Below are 18280 nucleotides of genomic sequence, written 5' to 3'. Positions count from 1 at the left end.
CAGTCGCCTTAATTCTCTCCTCACCTGTTCAGATGTAACAGAGAGAGGTGGCTGTGGGGGGTTGGGCAGCTGAAGTAGGGCGTGTTGGGGGGGATAAAGGTGGCTTGGAGGTGAGAACAGTTGGGGGGAGGGGGCTGAAGCAGGGGAAAAACAGCTTTGTGAAGAGTGGGGGGCAGAGATGGAGGGGGGAGGGGGGCCCTGATCAAACCAGTTGAAATACTGGTTAAGTTCAGTGGCCCATCTTTGGTCTCCCCCTGCTGTGGCTCTGGCTCCACTCTGGCCATGACCTGAGATGTTCTTCAGGCCTTTCCACACATCCCTTGTGTTGCCCTGCACCAGTTGCTCCTCCAGTTTCCTCTTGTATTCCTCCTTGGCCATCCTGATCGCCTTCTTGAGCTCTCGCTGGACCTCTTTAAGCTCCTCTCTGCTCCCTGAAGCAAACACCCTCTTCTTCTTGTTCAGCAGAACTTGAAGTTGAGGGGTCACCCATGGCTTGGTGTTGGCAAAGCACCGCACCTTGCGGGTCGGCGTGACGTTGCCCTCACAGGACTTTATGTAATCCGTGGAATGGTCATTGAAGGTGTCGATGTCATCACCATGAGAGAACACGCTCCAGTCTGTAGACTCAAAGCAGTCTCTCAGCCTCTCCTTGGCTTCATCATTCCACATCTTAACAGTTCTTTTCTGTGCAGGCTGTCTCCTCACCATGGGAGTGTATTCAGGTCGCAGACGTATCAGGTTGTGATCAGAGCGGCCGAGGGGGGGCAGGGCGGTGGAGGTGTAGGCACCTTTTACATTTGCATACAAAAGGTCCAGAGTCTTGTCCTCCCGGGTGTGGCACTTCACGTATTGTGTGAAGGTGGGAAGATTGGAGAAGAGTGAGGCATGGTTAAAATGCCCGTTAATGAGCAAGAGAGAGTTCGGGTGTTTGAGCTGCAGGTCAGACACTGAGGCGCTCAGCCTCTCGCTCGCTGCGGCTGCGTCCGCAGAGGGAGGAATGTAAACAGTGAACACAATCACATGTGAGAACTCCCTCGGGATGTAATACGGGCGGATGCCCACCGCAACAAACTCTATGTCCTTAGTGCACACTTGTTCTTTAATGGAGACATGAGCGGGATCGCTCCATCTCTCATTAATAAACACCGCCACTCCTCCTCCTCTCCTCTTTCCATCCATGTCCCGGTCCGCACGCACCATCTTGAACCCCTCCAGGGAAACAACAGAGTCTGGGATCTTGGCTGCTCTCCCGGAAATCTCTCTGATGCCGGGTCAGCGCAGCGAGCTCGTCCGTTTTATTCACGATCGAACGTACATTTCCCATGATGATCGATGGAATAAAGGGACGGAACCTACGTTTCTTCTCTTGTTTCATCCGACCTGCTCTGCATCCGCGTCTTTTCCTCTTGATTTCCACGGGAATCGTCCATTCCGCGCTGAGAGAGAGAGCGGTGTTGCGCAACCCCAACAGCTGATCCCTTTTGTAAACAATAGACCCGCTGAGCGTGTCTGCCGACGGAGTTCCCAAAAGTGACGAAAATAGCAGAAAACCGTATGCAAAAGTTGTAAAAGTGGTCTCGTTTTGTGCACAACGGCAACAAGATCCGACCACTCTAAAGAAAAAATTAAAAAGACGCCAAAAAAATGGAAAAAGTGTAATAAAAAGTAAGAAGAAAGAGGGAGCTGTTGTAACCAGCTGCTGCTCGTGCGGCGCCATGTAGAGGCTCATGTTCTTCTGTTGAATTATCTGTGAAATCATGGTTTATTCTTGAGATTCTTCTCTTAATGATGACGTTTAAGTGTTTGAACAGTTTATAAAACGCTTGATGTGTCAGTCGTAGATCTTATTCCTGCCGTGATGAGCTTCATTCATGTCGCAGTATGACGTGATGATGGACTAGAGCTCAGATGATGGAACCCTGGATTCAGGAGATGTTCATGGTGAAGAGAGAACCACACGTTGAGCTGGAGCGACTTTACTTTCAGCCTGTTTTGAACTCTGTGGCTCTGATGGAGGTCCAGCTGACAGCAGCACATGCCGAGCGTCTGTAACGGAGACTATTGAGACTTGTCTGGACGAACAACAGCTCCACGTCGGCCTCAGATGGAAGAAGTTCTTCAGGTGGTCACCTGTGGTAGAAGGCAGCTCCAGTCAGCACGATGGAGTAGTCGTTGGTCCACTTGGACGTGTAGCCCCAGGCGTGTTTCAGGGGGTCCCAGAAGTGGCTCCTGGGCGGGTAACCCACGATCCTCTCGGGGAAGCTCCTCCACACCAGGAAGGCCAAGTTGACCTGAACGACAAGAGTCAATCCTGAAGCTCCTTCTTCTCGCCATCGTGTCCACAAACCTCACTGGTCAGCAGAACCGTGTCCTCGTCCAGGCTCAGCACAGCTTCCGTTTCTATGGCAACGTGAGGTAGAAACCGACTGGAGGCCTGCGACACAAACATGAGCCATCGGGGAAAGTCAGGACATGAGCGACACACCTGTCACAGAGAGGACGAGATTCTTACCTTCCGTCTGCCGTCACCGTGAGAGGAACCGACATGGGCGGAGCTTTCTCACTGTTCCAGATGATGATGATCTGCAGGAATGATGTCGACGTTCAATAACATCCCAGAAAACTCAGGTTATTATTTATTACTCGAGGTTATGTTGGTGTCTCAACCAGAAGGATGTGTCTCGCCTGCAGTTCATACAAAACAGCCAGAATTCTGATTCGCTCTCGTAGAAGAACTCACATTTCTCCGATCCTTAAATCTCTGCATTAGTTTTTTTCAGGATCATTTTAAAATTCTGGTTCTGACTTTCAGATCTTTTCATGGTAAGATTTAATTAATTAATTAATAAAACAAGTTTTAAAATGTTTTTTTTTTATTTTGTCAAGAATTAAATAACATTTATCATTTTTTTAAACAATTTTAAGTTACAAAGAACGTTCTGTATGCAACAATATTGAAAAGACTTATATGGAAAAAAATGTATTCAAGAATATATATATATATATATATATATATATATATATATATATATATATATATATATATATATATATGCAGAAAAGATGCAGATTTTTTAACTTTCCCAAATTTGTTTTTAAATACAAAGTATTTCACTTAGTTTTCTTTCATAAAATTAATTAAAAATGTACCTATATATGTATATATAGGTACATTTTTAATAATTTGTATTTGTATTTCCAAACAAATTTTGGAAAGTTAAAAAATCTGCATCTTTTTTTGCCAATACTGTGTCAATATTGTACATTCTTAACGATACACAACACACACACCAAATATCTACACAACTCTTTAAAGCTGACTTCCTGCAGCACACTGACTGACTGACCTGAGAGCAGGACTTGGACCTGGAGACCACCTGCAGCAGCTTCATGATTGGCTGAGACTGAGACACCAGCGGGGAGACGGCGTGGATGACGGCAGTGAATTCCTGACCCGGAGTGACCCCTGGATTTATGAAACAACACAACAGCATTTCTACAACTGACCCTGACACATCTTTGGGGGGGACGCGTGTGTGTACCCAGGCCCAGGTAGTAGAACGGGAAGTGGGCCAGATGTGTGGAGTATTCGGGAAGAACCAGCAGTCCTCCAGGCAGGAAGTTCCACATGTACTTGTTCCTGGACGCGTGAGAAAACACTCGGTCCTTGATGATCTGTGCGGAAACAAAACTTGAATCAATTTGTTGCTCCACCAGATGGCGCTCTCAGCCGTGAGATGTTTCTCTCTGGAAACATTACTATTAGAAGGTTAAGAAGTGAAAGAACCGAGAAAGTGAGGCTTCATGAAGCTTCATCAAGAGTTTTCACTGATTGTTGGTCGATGATGATCAACATGATCTTATCTACTCACACGGTTGAAGTTGTGTCGTTCATTTGTTGTGTCAAATATGTAAACAACCCTTAACAGTCCAGGTCTCTGCTCTTCTGATCCCTCCTGCCTTTATTATTATTAACATTATTTTTAATGTTAATTTTAGTAATTAGGTCAGAATATTTGAATTGTTATTTATGTAAAATTAAGGTCAAATAAACTCAGTAACTCCAGAAGCAGCTGTGGATCAATGACATCAACAATATTGAATATTTCAAATGTTGTTTTTATTGATTAGTTTTGATGTGAAGATCAGAACAACCTTCCATCTGCATAACTGATAACCTGACGCTTCGTTCTACCCTCACTCGTGAACAAGACTGTGAGATACTTGAACTCTCCTCCTGTAGATGCTCGTCTTATTCATGAACTCTAGCCCATCGAAACATGTTCTGACCCACGAAGGCTCGTCCAGGTCCAGACGATTTTTAAGATGTCAATGATTTTTTGCTCAAATCAAGCACATTTAAAAATAATAATAATTGTTTCAAATAATATTCCATAAACTGAACAGATTAAGTCGCACGACTGGAACGATTCCAATGCCGAGCAATTAAAACGAGACAATTCCCCGCCAGGAAATGGTGAGAAGGGACTGTGCGCTTTACCCCGTGACCAGAAGAACCAAGAAAGCTACAAAAGACTTGAAAATGTTATTAAGTTTGAATAGTGTTTCTACTGGAACGTACGTCAGAGCAGGAGATGTTTGACAAGCGTTGCAGATTTGAGACTTTTTGACAAAATAGATTCATTCGTCATTACCTAATTTTTATTCTATCTATTTTTAGTCTATCTAATCTAATTAGCCACAGCATTTATTAAGATAAATAAGATAAAATAAAATAAAATTGTAATATTTTATATATATGTTTTTTTCAAAACATCTTACTTTACAGAATTGACTTAAGAAAAAGTTTAGAAAAAAAGGTGTTTTGTTGAAATGTGAATGAATAGAAATACATTTCCGCCTGGAAACATTTATTTATTTCATTGAAGCAAGATCTCAGAGATGCTTCAGGACTTAAAACAAACATCATTTCAACTTCATCATGTTGACGTGAGTCACTCAGACTGTTGACCAGGTTACATCATTTACTCTTCAATAGTTTGCTTTAAAATTATTTAAAAAAAAGTTGAAATGGAAAAAAGCTTCTGAAACATTGAACAGGTGGTCATAATGTTATGGCTCAATGATCCGACATGATCGATACCAAAGTCTCAAACAAGACATTGATCGACCGTTTGTGTAGTGAAGTTGTCTTCTCCTCTCGCTGTCTGTGACCTCTGACCTTCAGGGAGACGTCTCACTGGTTGATATTCGACTGCTCTCCCCTGATGGTAGACCTGTATCTCTACTGACTTACTTCCTCTCTTTTAGTCTTTGACTTCGACTTCCCAGAATCTTCATTTTCTCTCAATGTTGTTTCAAGTGGTATGTTTTTTACTGGAAAACTGTCAGGTTAATTCTAGAAATAACTTGAGCGAGAACTGTGTAGTCTTGATAGTATTGATAGTATTGAAGTGTAGTAAGTATAGGGTTAAATTTGATCAGAACGACCAGCACTCTGGTTATTACAAATATTACAATGTAATATTTTAAGAATATACCTGGAATAATGGAGCACCACCTTTGAGTCTTAGTCCAAAGGAAACTATTAAAATTACATGGATAATATTATAATTATTATAATTTACTTTGGTTTTTTAGTGGAAGCAAAATCAAACAAGAAGGAAAAGCACTATACAAATATTACTTACTAACTTACTTACATACAAATCCCCCTTTGGTCATTGTTGGGAAACCGTCGCTGTTTGTCCATCAAGGCCAAGGTTGTTGTAGGTCGAATGTCATCCAACTCATCCAAGATCGTCCCATCCTTTGTGGTTCTTGTACCATTGATAGACATTTCCAAACATCTCTTTATTTAATTTTAAATTATTGTATTATATTATTTATTTATTATTTTAGTTAAATTAGTGTAAGTATTACTAGTAAAAGCAGTAGTATAATTAGTAGTAAAATTACAAGTAGAATTAGTAGTATAAGTATAAGTACTAGAACGGTAGTAGAAGTAGTAGAAGCAGTAGTAGAATTAGTAGTAAAAGTATAAGTAGTATAAATAGTAAAAGGAGTAATAGAATGAGTAGTAGAAGTACAAGTAGAATTAGTAGTAAAACTAGAAATAGAACATGATGGACAGTAGTTTTTCCAGAGATCTGGAACTGTCACCAGTGAGTCCAGCTTCAACCACAGAGCCCTCCTGATCAACCTGTCCAACCTGTTGACACTCCTGTTCCCAACCCAACACACCTCAGCACAAAACACTGCCTCAGAAAGTACAGTCTACTCTGAACTTTCTTATACACATGGTCTGTGTCAGTTTACTGTCCAGCAACACACCGAGGTACAACTTGTCGCCTTTCATTGACACTGGACATGGCTTTGTCCTGGACCTCCCAAAGTCCAGCTCCTTGGACTTTGAGGTGTTCAGCTGCAAGGGGTTCCTCTCACTCCAGTCCACAAAGTCATGTATCAGACTTCTGTACTCGTCCTTGCTGTTGTCCCTGATGCATCCAACAATGGCAGTGTCATCAGCATACTTCTGGACAAGACTCGGCTCAGAGTTGTAGCAGAAGTCTGAAGTGTAGATGGTGAAGAAGAGGGGCCAGTACTGTCCCCTGAGGTGCTCCTGTAATGCACACCACTGTGTCAGAAGTGATGTCCTCCAGCCTGACATACTGTGGTGGATCAGTGAGATAGTCCGAGATCCAGGTGACCAGACCAGGGTCCACATGCATCTGTGTCAATTGAAGTTCAATCAAGTTGAAGGCACTAGAAAAGTCCAGGATCAGGATCCTCACTGAGCCACATCCTTAATCCATGTGAGAGTAGGTCCGATGCAGGAGGTGAAGTATGGCATCTTCTACACCAGGGGGCTTGTGCGTGCTGGACATGTGGCCTGAGATGTTTGAGGACCAGCCGCTCCAGTGTCTTCATCAGCGCCACTGGTCTGTAATCATTCAGCTCGCTCGGCCGGATCTTTTTCAGGACTGGAACTATACAGGAAGTCTTCTACAGGGTTGGTACTTTCCCCAGCATGGCTTCACCTCCTGCTTTGCTGACCTCATGGCGTCTCTGTCCCTGCTCCTGAAACCTTCTCTCTGTTAAGGACATCCTTGACCTCCTTTGTTACCAACGGCGTAAAATTAATTTATTATTAGGGTAACAGCGGACAGTCTCAGCAGGGGCGACAACGTCTGAGCAGAAATCTAAATATATAATCCGTTATATAGTGTTTCTGACCCTTGATGTCCTCTTGTGACTTCAGCAGCACATCCCAGTCTGTGGTGTCAAAACAGTCTCTGATGGCGTCCTCCACAGCTGGTCCACTTTCTGATTGTCCTAGTGGTCACAGTCTGTCTCTGCACCAGAGGAGTGTACTGTGACTGAAGGTGGACCAGGTTATGATCGACCTTCCAAGTGGAGGTCATTGTGCGAGAACCCATAAGCCAGGAACTCCTCCAGAGACCAGAGGTCTGACTGTGCCCCGGTGTCCGCAATGGTGGATATTTTTGCCCCCTGGACCGGGTCTTGGGAGTTGGCTCCACCTCCCAGTCCGACAGGCTCGTCGATGGATACGGTGATTGACCCCTAAACTTGGCTCGCCAAACTTGGAAAGGGGCCTTTATTCCTGAGCCGTTACAACTACGGGATTAATGTCCAACCACCGTCATAAACACGAACAAGATGGCCGACTACCAACTCAGTCAACGTATAATGGTTATATACTACCACCTGGTGGCCAAGAGTATTCCACGAACACAACGACGAGTTTGTTGTGAAAATAATCACATGTCAATGATGCTTCAGAAGTGCTGATGTGTTTGTCCATCACTGTCTTGGAAGCTTCTGTCAAGTGTGTGAAGCTGAAGACACCTGGAGGACATGTGCAGCATTTGGATCAGAACCAAGACTTGTTTGGATGAAAAGAACAAAACTAGATGAAACTGGATAATAAACAAGTGAAAGAGATAAAGCTGTGTTTGCGACAGGTGTGGCAGCGACAGGTGTGGCAGCGACAGGTGAACAAGACTGCATTCCTTCTTCTAGATCAACATTGTGACTGAACTTGTCAAACGTCTTTATCCTCGTGGCACATGTTGTGTTGTTGAACGATGTTATAAAAGTGTGAGTCAACAACACAGTATGTTGCACTGATGTCTCTGACAGACACACCTCCTCACTGACGGTTCATCAGTGTTTCCCTGAGTCTGGATCACAAGCAGCTCAGCTCACCTGGAAGTTTCACCTACAAACATGGACACAAGTCTTCAGAGCAGAGAGCTGCTCACAGGTCAGTGACTTTTTTCATGCTGTTCATGATGTTCCCCAGTCAGAGTGTGAATGCATGAGTCAAGAGTGAGTTTGTGAGGTGAATAAATGAATCAAGAGTGAGATGAATCTAGAGTGAGGGGAATAAATTAATAAACAGTTAGATGTATAGATTAACCAAGAGTGAGTTTGTGAGGTCAATAAATTAATTAAGACTGAGGTGAATAAATGAAAAAAGATTGAGGTGAATACATTGATCAAGAGTGAGGTGAATACATGAATCAAGACTGAGGTGAATAAATGAATAAAGAGTGAGGTGAATACATGGATCAAGACTAAGGTGAAAAAATGAATCGAGACTGAGTTTGTGAGGTGAATACCTAAATCAAGAGTGAGGTGAATACATGAATCAAGAGTGAGGTGAATACATGAAGCAAGAGTGAGGTGAATAAATGAATCAAGAGTGAGGTGAATACATGAATCAAGAGTGAGGTGAATACATGAATCAAGAGTGAGGTGAATACATGAATAAACATTGAGGTGAATACATAAATTAAGAATGAGGTGAATAATCGAATCAAGAGTGAGGTGAACAAATGAATCAAGAGTGAGGTGAATACATGAATGAAGAGTAAGGTGAATAAATGAATCAAGAGTGAGGTGAATAAATGAATCAAGAGTGAGGTGAATAAATGAATCAAGAGTGAGGTGAAAACATGAATCAAGAGTGAGGTGAATACATGAATCAAGAGTGAGGTGAATACATGATACGAGAGTGAGGTGAATAAATGAATCAAGAGTGAGGTGAATAAATGAATCAAGAGTGAGGTGAATACATGAAACGAGAGTGAGGTGAATAAATGAATCAAGAGTGAGGTGAATAAATGAATCAAGAGTGAGGTGAATAAATGAATCAAGAGTGAGGTAAATAAAGGAATCAAGAGTGAGGAGAATAAATGAATCAAGAGTGAGGTGAAAACATGAATCAAGAGTGAGGTGAATACATGAATCAAGAGTGAGATGAATACATGATACGAGAGTGAGGTGAATAAATGAATCAAGAGTGAGGTGAATAAATGAATCAAGAGTGAGGTGAATACATGAAACGAGAGTGAGGTGAATAAATGAATCAAGAGTGAGGTGAATAAATGAATCAAGAGTGAGGTGAATAAATGAATCAAGAGTGAGGTAAATAAAGGAATCAAGAGTGAGGAGGATAAATGAATCAAGAGTGAGGTGAAAACATGAATCAAGAGTGAGGTGAATACATGAATCAAGAGTGAGGTGAATACATGATACGAGAGTGAGGTGAATAAATGAATCAAGAGTGAGGTAAATAAATGAATCAAGAGTGAGGTGAATACATGAAACGAGAGTGAGGTGAATAAATTAATCAAGAGTGAGGAGAATACATGATACGAGAGTGAGGTGAATAAATGAATCAAGAGTGCGATGAGTAAATGAATCAAGAGTGAGGTGAATAAATGAATCAAGAGTGAAGTGAATACATGAATCGAGTGAGGTGAATAAATGACTCAAGAGTGAAGGGAATACATGATACAATAGTGAAGTGAATACATGAATCAAGAGCGAGGTGAATACATGAAATGAGAGTGAAGTGAAAAAATGAATCAAGAGTGAAGTGAATAAATGAATCAAGAGTGAGGAGAATACATGATACGAGAGTGAGGTGAATAAATGAATAAAGAGTGAGGTGAGTAAATGAATCAAGAGTGAGGTTAATAAATGAATCAAGAGTGAAGTGAATAAATGAATCAAGAGTGAGGAGAATACATGATACGAGAGTGAGGTGAATAAATGAATAAAGAGTGAGGTGAGTAAATGAATCAAGAGTGAAGTGAATACATGAATCGAGTGAGGTGAATAAATGACTCAAGAGTGAGGGGAGTACATGATACAATAGTGAATTGAATACATGAATCAAGAGTGAGGTGAATAAATGAATCAATGTTAATACATTTGATTTTTTCCTTTATTTAACAGGGACACTGCACAGCTTAGCATAGTACTTCAATTATCTTAAAAACGGGTTTGGTATAATTTGCTGCTGCTATGTCTTTAATTCTTGCACCAAATGTATGTGATGGATTCTGCACTGACTCAATAAAATAAATATTAAATGCAGAGGTAATTTCATTACAATCACTGGTTAAATGTCCATGTATTTTCAATTCATGTCCAGCTCTCTCTTTGTGAATTCATTAACGTTCCTCAATATAAGTTTATTTCCCTTTCGTTCTTTAATAATGTCCATAAAAAAGTTGCTCTTTGCCTTCTTTGGTTCATTCACTTTGTTACGAAGACTACTAAAAACTCGTCCATCATTAATTGATTTAGTGCTGTTTTCACAAGTTGTCATTGAACCAAGGCAGGTTGACCTTGGGGTGTCCATTTCTGAACGTTTTGGTGTATTTTTCTTTAATTCTATTTATGGCATCTAACAATGATCCACAAGAGGCCTCTATATCATCTGTGAGTAGAACATCACTCCAATCAGTTTGGCTTATTTCTTCCTTAAATGCATTCATGTCCCGTTTCCTTATTCCATAGGAATGTTTAATTATCTCTTGCTGGTAAGTAAACCTGTTTTTTTGTCAACTTCTTTGCAACAAGAGTCATATTGTGATCCGACAAGCCAGTGAGGAGATAATAAGATTTAATGATCCTCTCAGGCTTGTTACTGAACAAGTTGTTACATCAGTCAGTATCAGAGAGTGAACACATGAATGTGTGGTTGAGCAACAACATGTTGTTTGTACTGATGAGGTTTTATTATAGTATCAACAACACAATGATGACGAGTGATGATGCTGTTGTGTTTGTGTGCAGGTGTGGACACAGAGGAGGAAGATCCTGCCTCTAAAGAACTTCTGGGTGAAGACCATGACAGTCAGACCAGAGCTCAGAGGTGAGAAGATCACTTCTCCTGTCAGACCTTCAAGTACTGGAATCATTTTCTCACTAAAACTTGTGTGTGTTCAGATCAAAGCTACGTACATCAGCTGGACCTGGACCTGGACCTGGACCTGGACCTGGACCTGGACCTGGACCTGGACCTGGACCTGGACCTGGACCTGGACCTGGACCTGGACCTGGACCTGGACCTGGACCTGGACCTGGACCTGGACCTGCTCCCAGCTGTGTGTCTCTGAAGAGTGACAGGTCTATGGGAAGATTGATTGACTTCAAAGGTGAACAGAAGCATCAGAGGTGAGAGACAACAGGAGCAACAAGAGAACATCTAGTAGTTATTTAAATATGCAGAGAAAACTATACAGTATATCTTTACACATGAGAGAAAGTAAAATAAAAATAATAATAATAATAATAATAAATCTTATATGAAACCACCTTTCAGGAGACTCAAGGTCGCTGCACAATAAAATCACAAATAGGATAAAATCACACAATTTAACCAAGCCATTAAATTTCTTCTTTTAGGAATTACTTTTACTATTTTCCTGGATGAACTCCCATTTATGTTACGACCTGTCTGTCTGTCTGTCTGTCTGTCTGTCTGTCTGTCTGTCTGTCTGTCTGTCTGTCTGTCTATTCCCAAAACATAATACAAAACCCAATAGAAAATACAAATTGGGAAAAACACTCTTCACTTCCACACTTTGTAATAATCAACTTAAATACTGGCTCACAGCCGTCAAAGAGGCAACAAAAGGAAAAGGCTGCTCAAGAGAACGCAGGCCAAGCAAACAACTACAATTTTACAACAATGAGTTAACGTTTAAAATATACAAACAAAAGAACCAAACTTAACTCCCAGTTACAGTGCATGGAACTGACCCTTCCTGTTAGAGGCTAAATCTGATCAGTGGAGGTCGTAACACATCACACCTTCAAATACTGGAAATACTTTCTCACTGCGACTTGTGTGTGTTCAGATCAAAGCTACGTACATCTGCTGGACCTGGACCTGGACCTGGACCTGGACCTGGACCTGGACCTGGACCTGGACCTGGACTTGGACCTGGACCTGGACCTGGACCTGGACCTGGACCTGGACCTGGACCTGGACCTGGACCTGGACCTGGACCTGCTCCCAGCTGTGTGTCTCTGAAGAGTGACAGATCTATGGGAGTAGGAATTGACTTCAAAGGTGAACAGAAGCGTCAGAGGTGAGAGACAACAGGAGCAACATTAGAACATCTAGTGGTCAGATGGTGAACGACAGAGGAATGGATTAAAGTGTTGATCAGAGTTTTGTGTCTTTCAGGATCTACCAGAAGAAACAAGAAGAGTCTGAACTCAACTGTGAGTCTCTGAAGAGTGACTGGTCTATGGAACCTCCTGATAATTTCAAAGGTGGACAAGAGTCTTCAGAAGACAGGTGAGGTTTTCTGTCCCTCTTTGACTCACTGATGTGATGTTGGGTCTGTACAAAGGTCTCTGAGGTTCTTTCTACTTGGACTGAAGCCCTCAGATGTTCAGCACTTCATCACAGTTGACATGTTAGCATGAGCAACAGTCATGGAGACAATAACAGCTGCTGTGGGACAGACAGGTGCTGTTGGACTCATGAAGAAATCCACAACTTGATGTCAAATACAGTGAATTCATTTCACTGGATCATTCCATCGGTTGTTGAAGAAGTTTGTATCATGTGACGACCAACAGTCTCTTCAGTTGTTGAGTCAAGAAGAAGAATTCTAAATAGTGCAACTACTTTTCTTCTCCTCCACCTGAAGTCTTGTGAAACTTGACACACAACAAACGTGATGAAATATTCATCAAAAGTCAACTTTGATTTGAGTGTTTTTCTTGTGATGCAACATTCACGTGGATCATATGAGCGCCTCAGATGAAGGTCACTGATGTGTGAGAGAAGATACTTCAAGTGATTTAAGAGTCACTGATTCAATGATTGAGGGAATGTTTGAGTCGTCAAAGACTGTTAGTTGATCCTCAACAATCATTCTTTCACTCACAGCTGTGTGTGTTTCTATCAGCAGTTAGTGACTCTTGGTGACTTCAACTGAAGATGTTCATGAGTCAATGCAGCTCAAAACTTCTCTTTTATTGAGCTTCACGAACTGCTCGTCAAAAGTGCTGCAGACAGTCGTGGAGGAAAGTCGACTCACAAGAGAAGAAGCAACAAACTGCAGCCATGAAAATGAAATCACGACTGAAGTTTGAGACAAACTTGGTTTTCCATGAATGTGGAAGATTCTATCTTAGGTGGTCTGCACATGGAAGAGTCAGAGTCTTGCTCAGATCATGGTGTCCTTGTAGAAGTAGACAGAACTTATTGACGGCCTGATGTTCTTCACAGAGAGGATCAGCAGGTCTCGGATGTTCTCAGTCTCCAGTGTGTCCAGCAGCATCAGACAGATGTGGACTCCACACTTCAGGTACGTTCAAGTCTTCAGCCTCACCTGCTGACTACAACAGCTGCTAACTCACCAGTCAGCTGCTTCTGCTGCTTCATGAAGCTCTGATCCTGGACAACTCCACCTGTCAGCTTCATACATGAAGTAGAAGGTCTGGTGTGGCTGAGACTCTTGTTTAGTTTTAGAGAGAAGAAGAGATTTGAATGTGACTCAGACTCTCTGGTCCTACTCTTGAAGAAAGTATTGCTCAACAGGTCCTGGTTAGACTTGGACTGAGACATACCTCTGGTGACCTCTGTAGGTCACATGATCAAGTCACATGTTTGTGTTTCAGCTGCTGGAGGACAAGGTCATGACCCTGGTGAAGGAGGAACTGGAGAGAGTGAAGAAGTTTCTCAGACCAGGTGAACAGAAACACCTGGATGATGAGGAAGAGGAGGAGTTGAAGTGTGAAGAGGAGCAGATGAGGAGCAGCAGAGAAGATTTCTTGATGTTCATCCTGAACCTCCTGAGGAGCATGAAGCAGGAGGAGCTTGCTGGTCTTCTGTGGGGAAGTAAGAGGATTTGAACCTTCGAGCTGTTGAAAATGAAGTCTTGAATCTATTAGAAAATTTGAGATTGAAATTCCTGCAGCTGATGAGAAGATTGATCTTCAGCTTCTAGAATCTTGTGACTCATGTGACTTCTCTTCTTCAGGAAGTCGTGCAGAAAAGTGTCAACGACGGCTGAAGAAGAGCCTGAAGAAGAAGTTCCACAGTGTGTCTGAGGGGGTCGCTAAAGCAGGAAACTCTGCTCCTCTGAATCAGATCTACACGGAGCTCTACATCACTGAGGGGGGCACAGACCAGGTCAACCAGGAGCACGAGGTCCAACAGATCGAAGCAGCCACCAGGAACCAGACCAGACCAGAAACCACCATCAGACAAGAAGACCTTTTTAAAGCCTCACCTGAGAGAGACCCACCAATCAGGAGCCTGCTGACGAAGGGCGTGGCTGGCATTGGGAAGACCCTCCTGACACAGAAGGTCACTCTGGACTGGGCTGAAGGCAAAGCTCACCAGAACTTCCAGCTCATGTTTCCTTTCACCTTCAGAGAGCTGAACCTGCTGAAAGAGAAGAAGTTGAGTTTGATGGAACTTGTTCATCTTTTCTTTCCTGAAACCAAAGATCTCAGCAGCTTTGAAGAAGTCCAGGTTCTGTTCATCTTTGACGGTCTGGACGAGTGTCGACTCCCTCTGGACTTCCTCAACAGTCGGGTCCTGACAGCAGCTACAGAGTCCACCTCAGTAGACGTCCTGCTGACAAACCTCATCAGAGGGAATCTTCTTCCCTCAGCTCGTCTCTGGATCACCACACGACCTGCAGCAGCCAATCAGATCCCTCCTGAGTGTGTGGACATGGTGACAGAGGTCAGAGGGTTCACTGACCTCCAGAAGGAGGAGTACTTCAGGAAGAGGTCCAGTGATGAGGAGCAGACCAGCACCATCATCTCTCACATCAAGATCTCACGAAGCCTCCACATCATGTGTCACATCCCGATCTTCTGCTGGATCACTGCCACAGTTCTGGAGGACATGTTGAAGAGAGGAGAGACAGGACAGCTGCCCAACACCCTGACTGAGATGTTCATCTACTTCCTGGTGGTTCTGTCCAAAGTCAAGAAGATGAAGTACCATGGAGCAGCTTGGACAGACACAGTTTGGGATCCTGAGAGCAGCAAGATGATGGAGTCTCTGGGAAAACTGGCTTTTGAGAACCTGAAGAAAGGAAACTTTGTCTTCTATGAATCAGACCTGACAGAGAGTGACATCGACATCACAGCTGCTTCACTTCACTCAGGAGTGTTCACTCAGATCTTCAGAGAGGAGAGAGGACTGTACCAGGACCAGATGTTCTCCTTCATCCACCTGAGTCTTCAGGAGTTTCTGTCTGCTCTTCATGTTCACCAGATGTTCTTCAACTCCGAAGTCAACCTGCAGTCAAGAATCGTTGACATAGAAAAGTTCTACCAGAAAGAAATCAATGAAGCTGTAGAAAGTCCAAATGGACATCTGGACTTGTTCCTGCGCTTCCTTCTGGGTCTTTCTCTGCAGACCAGCCAGAGTCTCCTGACAGGTTTGTTGACACAGACAGGAAGTAGCTCCTGGACCAATCAGGACACAGCAAAGCTCATCAAGAAGAAGATCAGTGAGAATGTGTCTCCAGAGAGAATCATCAACCTGTTCCACTGTCTGAATGAAGTGAAGGACACTTCTCTGGTGGAGGAGGTCCAACAGCAGCTGAGATCAGGACGTCTCTTCACAGATCAACTGTCTCCTGCTCAATGGTCCAGCCTGGCCTTCATCTTACTGTCCTCAGAGGAACATCTGAAAGTGTTTGACCTGAAGAAATACTCTACCTCAGAGGAGGTTCTTGAGAGGCTTCTGCCGGTGGTTCAAGCTTCAAATGAAGTTCTGTAAGTGGATCATTGAAACATCTCTGATATGAACCATGAATGTTTGATTTCCTTCTTCATTCAGGCTGAGAAACTCCAACTTCCTTTCTCTCTTCATGGTTTTTCTTTGACTTTGTTTTGTAAATCCATCATTTTCTAAAGTCACTTTTTGAAACAACATCAACTTCTCATTTGAATTTCATGAGCAAACACTTGAACATGTGTCGTGAACACAAACACACAAACACACAAACAGTGAATGAACAACTGTATGTTTCTCCCTCAGGCACAGACAGGGTTTATTTTAGGCTTGACCCCGAAATCCAGCGTGAAAACTGAACATAAATGATGAAGAAAATGAAAAGTTAACACAGTGTTAATAGAAACTAACATTCAAACAAAACAACACCTCGTTGGCTGCAAAGAGAGAAAAGTCTTGTTTAATGTTTCTTCAAGTCCTTGAGTTTATGCAAATGAATGTCTCTTGAGCTTCTTCTTAGACTTTTGAACTCTTGTGAGATAAACAGACAGGAAGTGGACTTTCAAAATAAAACTAAAAACGTTTCACAAGAACATAAATAACATGAACTTAAATCCACTGCAAACTTCACAATAATACAAAGAATATTCAAAGTAGAAACAAGTTACGACAACAGTTAGTCTGAAGCTAAAATGAAAAACACCAGAAGATTCAATGAACTCATGACTTGTATGAAAACCATTCGATTTTCACTGATTATTATCAAACATTGAACCAGATGGAATCAAACTGATCCATATATTGATTGATGTCCAGAAACAACTTCAAAAATAGTCTCCAAACTTGACAAATGTTTCAAAAGTTGAAACTAATTCAGTTCATGTGAAGCAAACATGGAGAAGAAATGAAGGTGAATGTGACGGAGGATGATTGACACTCCATCTGTGTCACAACATAGATCCACTGGATCCAAAGATGGAGAGAATTCACCTTGAATTTTCTAACTGTAAACATTCAAATGAAGACAACAATGTTGAGAGAGTGCAGGAGTGTGAGTGACAAACACACACACATTGTTTGAGCTTGTATTACCTGCAACACCTTCACACTCACACCTGACACGGTTATGAATAATAACTTTGTAAACCTGTTCATATTGAATTGAATGTTAAAAAACAAATAGAATAAATTGACTGAAGTGAATCTTCACGATTGAATCAGTGTCTTGATTAAATTGAAGATATTTTTACTCTGGAAAAGAATTAAACACAACAATTGAGAGAAAACACACAAAAACACTGAGATAAGTAAGTGAATAGAAAAAGAATCAATGATGTGTTATTATGATCAATATACATGTAACAACCTTTTATTTTCATTTGTCTTTGTTGTTTGTTTTGTGACTTATTTTTCCTTATGGTATCTTGTGTTTGTTTCTCATATAAACACAAATCAATCCTCTTGTTGACGACACTCGTCTCTTTCACAGGCTGAGCTGCTGTCGACTGTCAGAGAGAAGTTGTTCACTTCTGTCCTCAGTCCTCAGCTCTCCGTCCTCTAGTCTGACTCAACTGGACCTGAGTGAGAACCTTGACCTGAAGGATCCAGGAGTGGAGCTGCTGTCTGCTGGACTGAAGAGTCCACACTGTCACCTGGAGACTCTCAGGTCAGAACATCATGTCTTCAGCTTCAGAACCTGTGAAAGTCAGAGGTGAGACTCCAGAGAGTCAAAGTTGAGTCTCCAGTGAGTTCTTCAATGAAGCAGATGATTCTAAGTGACCTCAGTCTTCAGCAGGTTCTACTTGAACTTGATTTGTTCTTCTGCTGGGTCGTGCTGTTCAGTATGTTGACACATATTTACTGATCTCAGATCCATTCAAAGACATTTGAGAGACTCTTGTGATGTCATCACTTGTTCTGTTGCTAGATTTCAATGCAGGGTAATGTTCATGGTGATGTGAGCATGTGTGATGAACACATCAGCAACTGTATGAAAAGTCAAACATGTTCTTCTTCATCACAATATTCAACAGTGTCGTCTCACATCCTGCTCATATCTTTCATTTCAACTCATCTCTGTGTCACCAACTCACTCCTTCTTTCTTTCTTCATGGTTTTTCTTTCACCTTGTTTTGTAAATCCATCATTTTCTAAAGTCACTTTTTGAAACAACATCAACTTTTCATTTGAATTTCATGAGCAAACACTTGAACATGTGTCGTGAACACAAACACACAAACAGTGAATGAATAACTCTGTATTATTATTTTATTTATT

The 18280-nt window shown here is 42.0% G+C and overlaps 1 protein-coding gene across 1 annotated transcript in view; it reads left to right on the top strand.

Moving 5' to 3' along the window:
• The window catches only part of LOC148083044 (NACHT, LRR and PYD domains-containing protein 3-like), a 214352-nt gene that overhangs the window by 110339 nt on the left and 85733 nt on the right, over positions 1-18280 (top strand). The window contains exons 4-5 of the mRNA XM_087786166.1: positions 11230-11457; positions 12144-12377. Coding sequence (XP_087642292.1) covers positions 11230-11457; positions 12144-12377 — 462 coding nt within the window. The remainder of the gene's footprint in view (positions 1-11229; positions 11458-12143; positions 12378-18280) is intronic.

The sequence above is a fragment of the Callionymus lyra genome, chromosome 3, assembly GCF_982586985.1.
Source record: "Callionymus lyra chromosome 3, fCalLyr1.hap1.1, whole genome shotgun sequence".
In the NCBI taxonomy this organism is placed as follows: domain Eukaryota; kingdom Metazoa; phylum Chordata; class Actinopteri; order Syngnathiformes; family Callionymidae; genus Callionymus; species Callionymus lyra.
The sequence above is the reverse complement of the archived record's forward strand: the minus strand, read 5'-3'. Positions and strand labels throughout refer to the sequence as shown.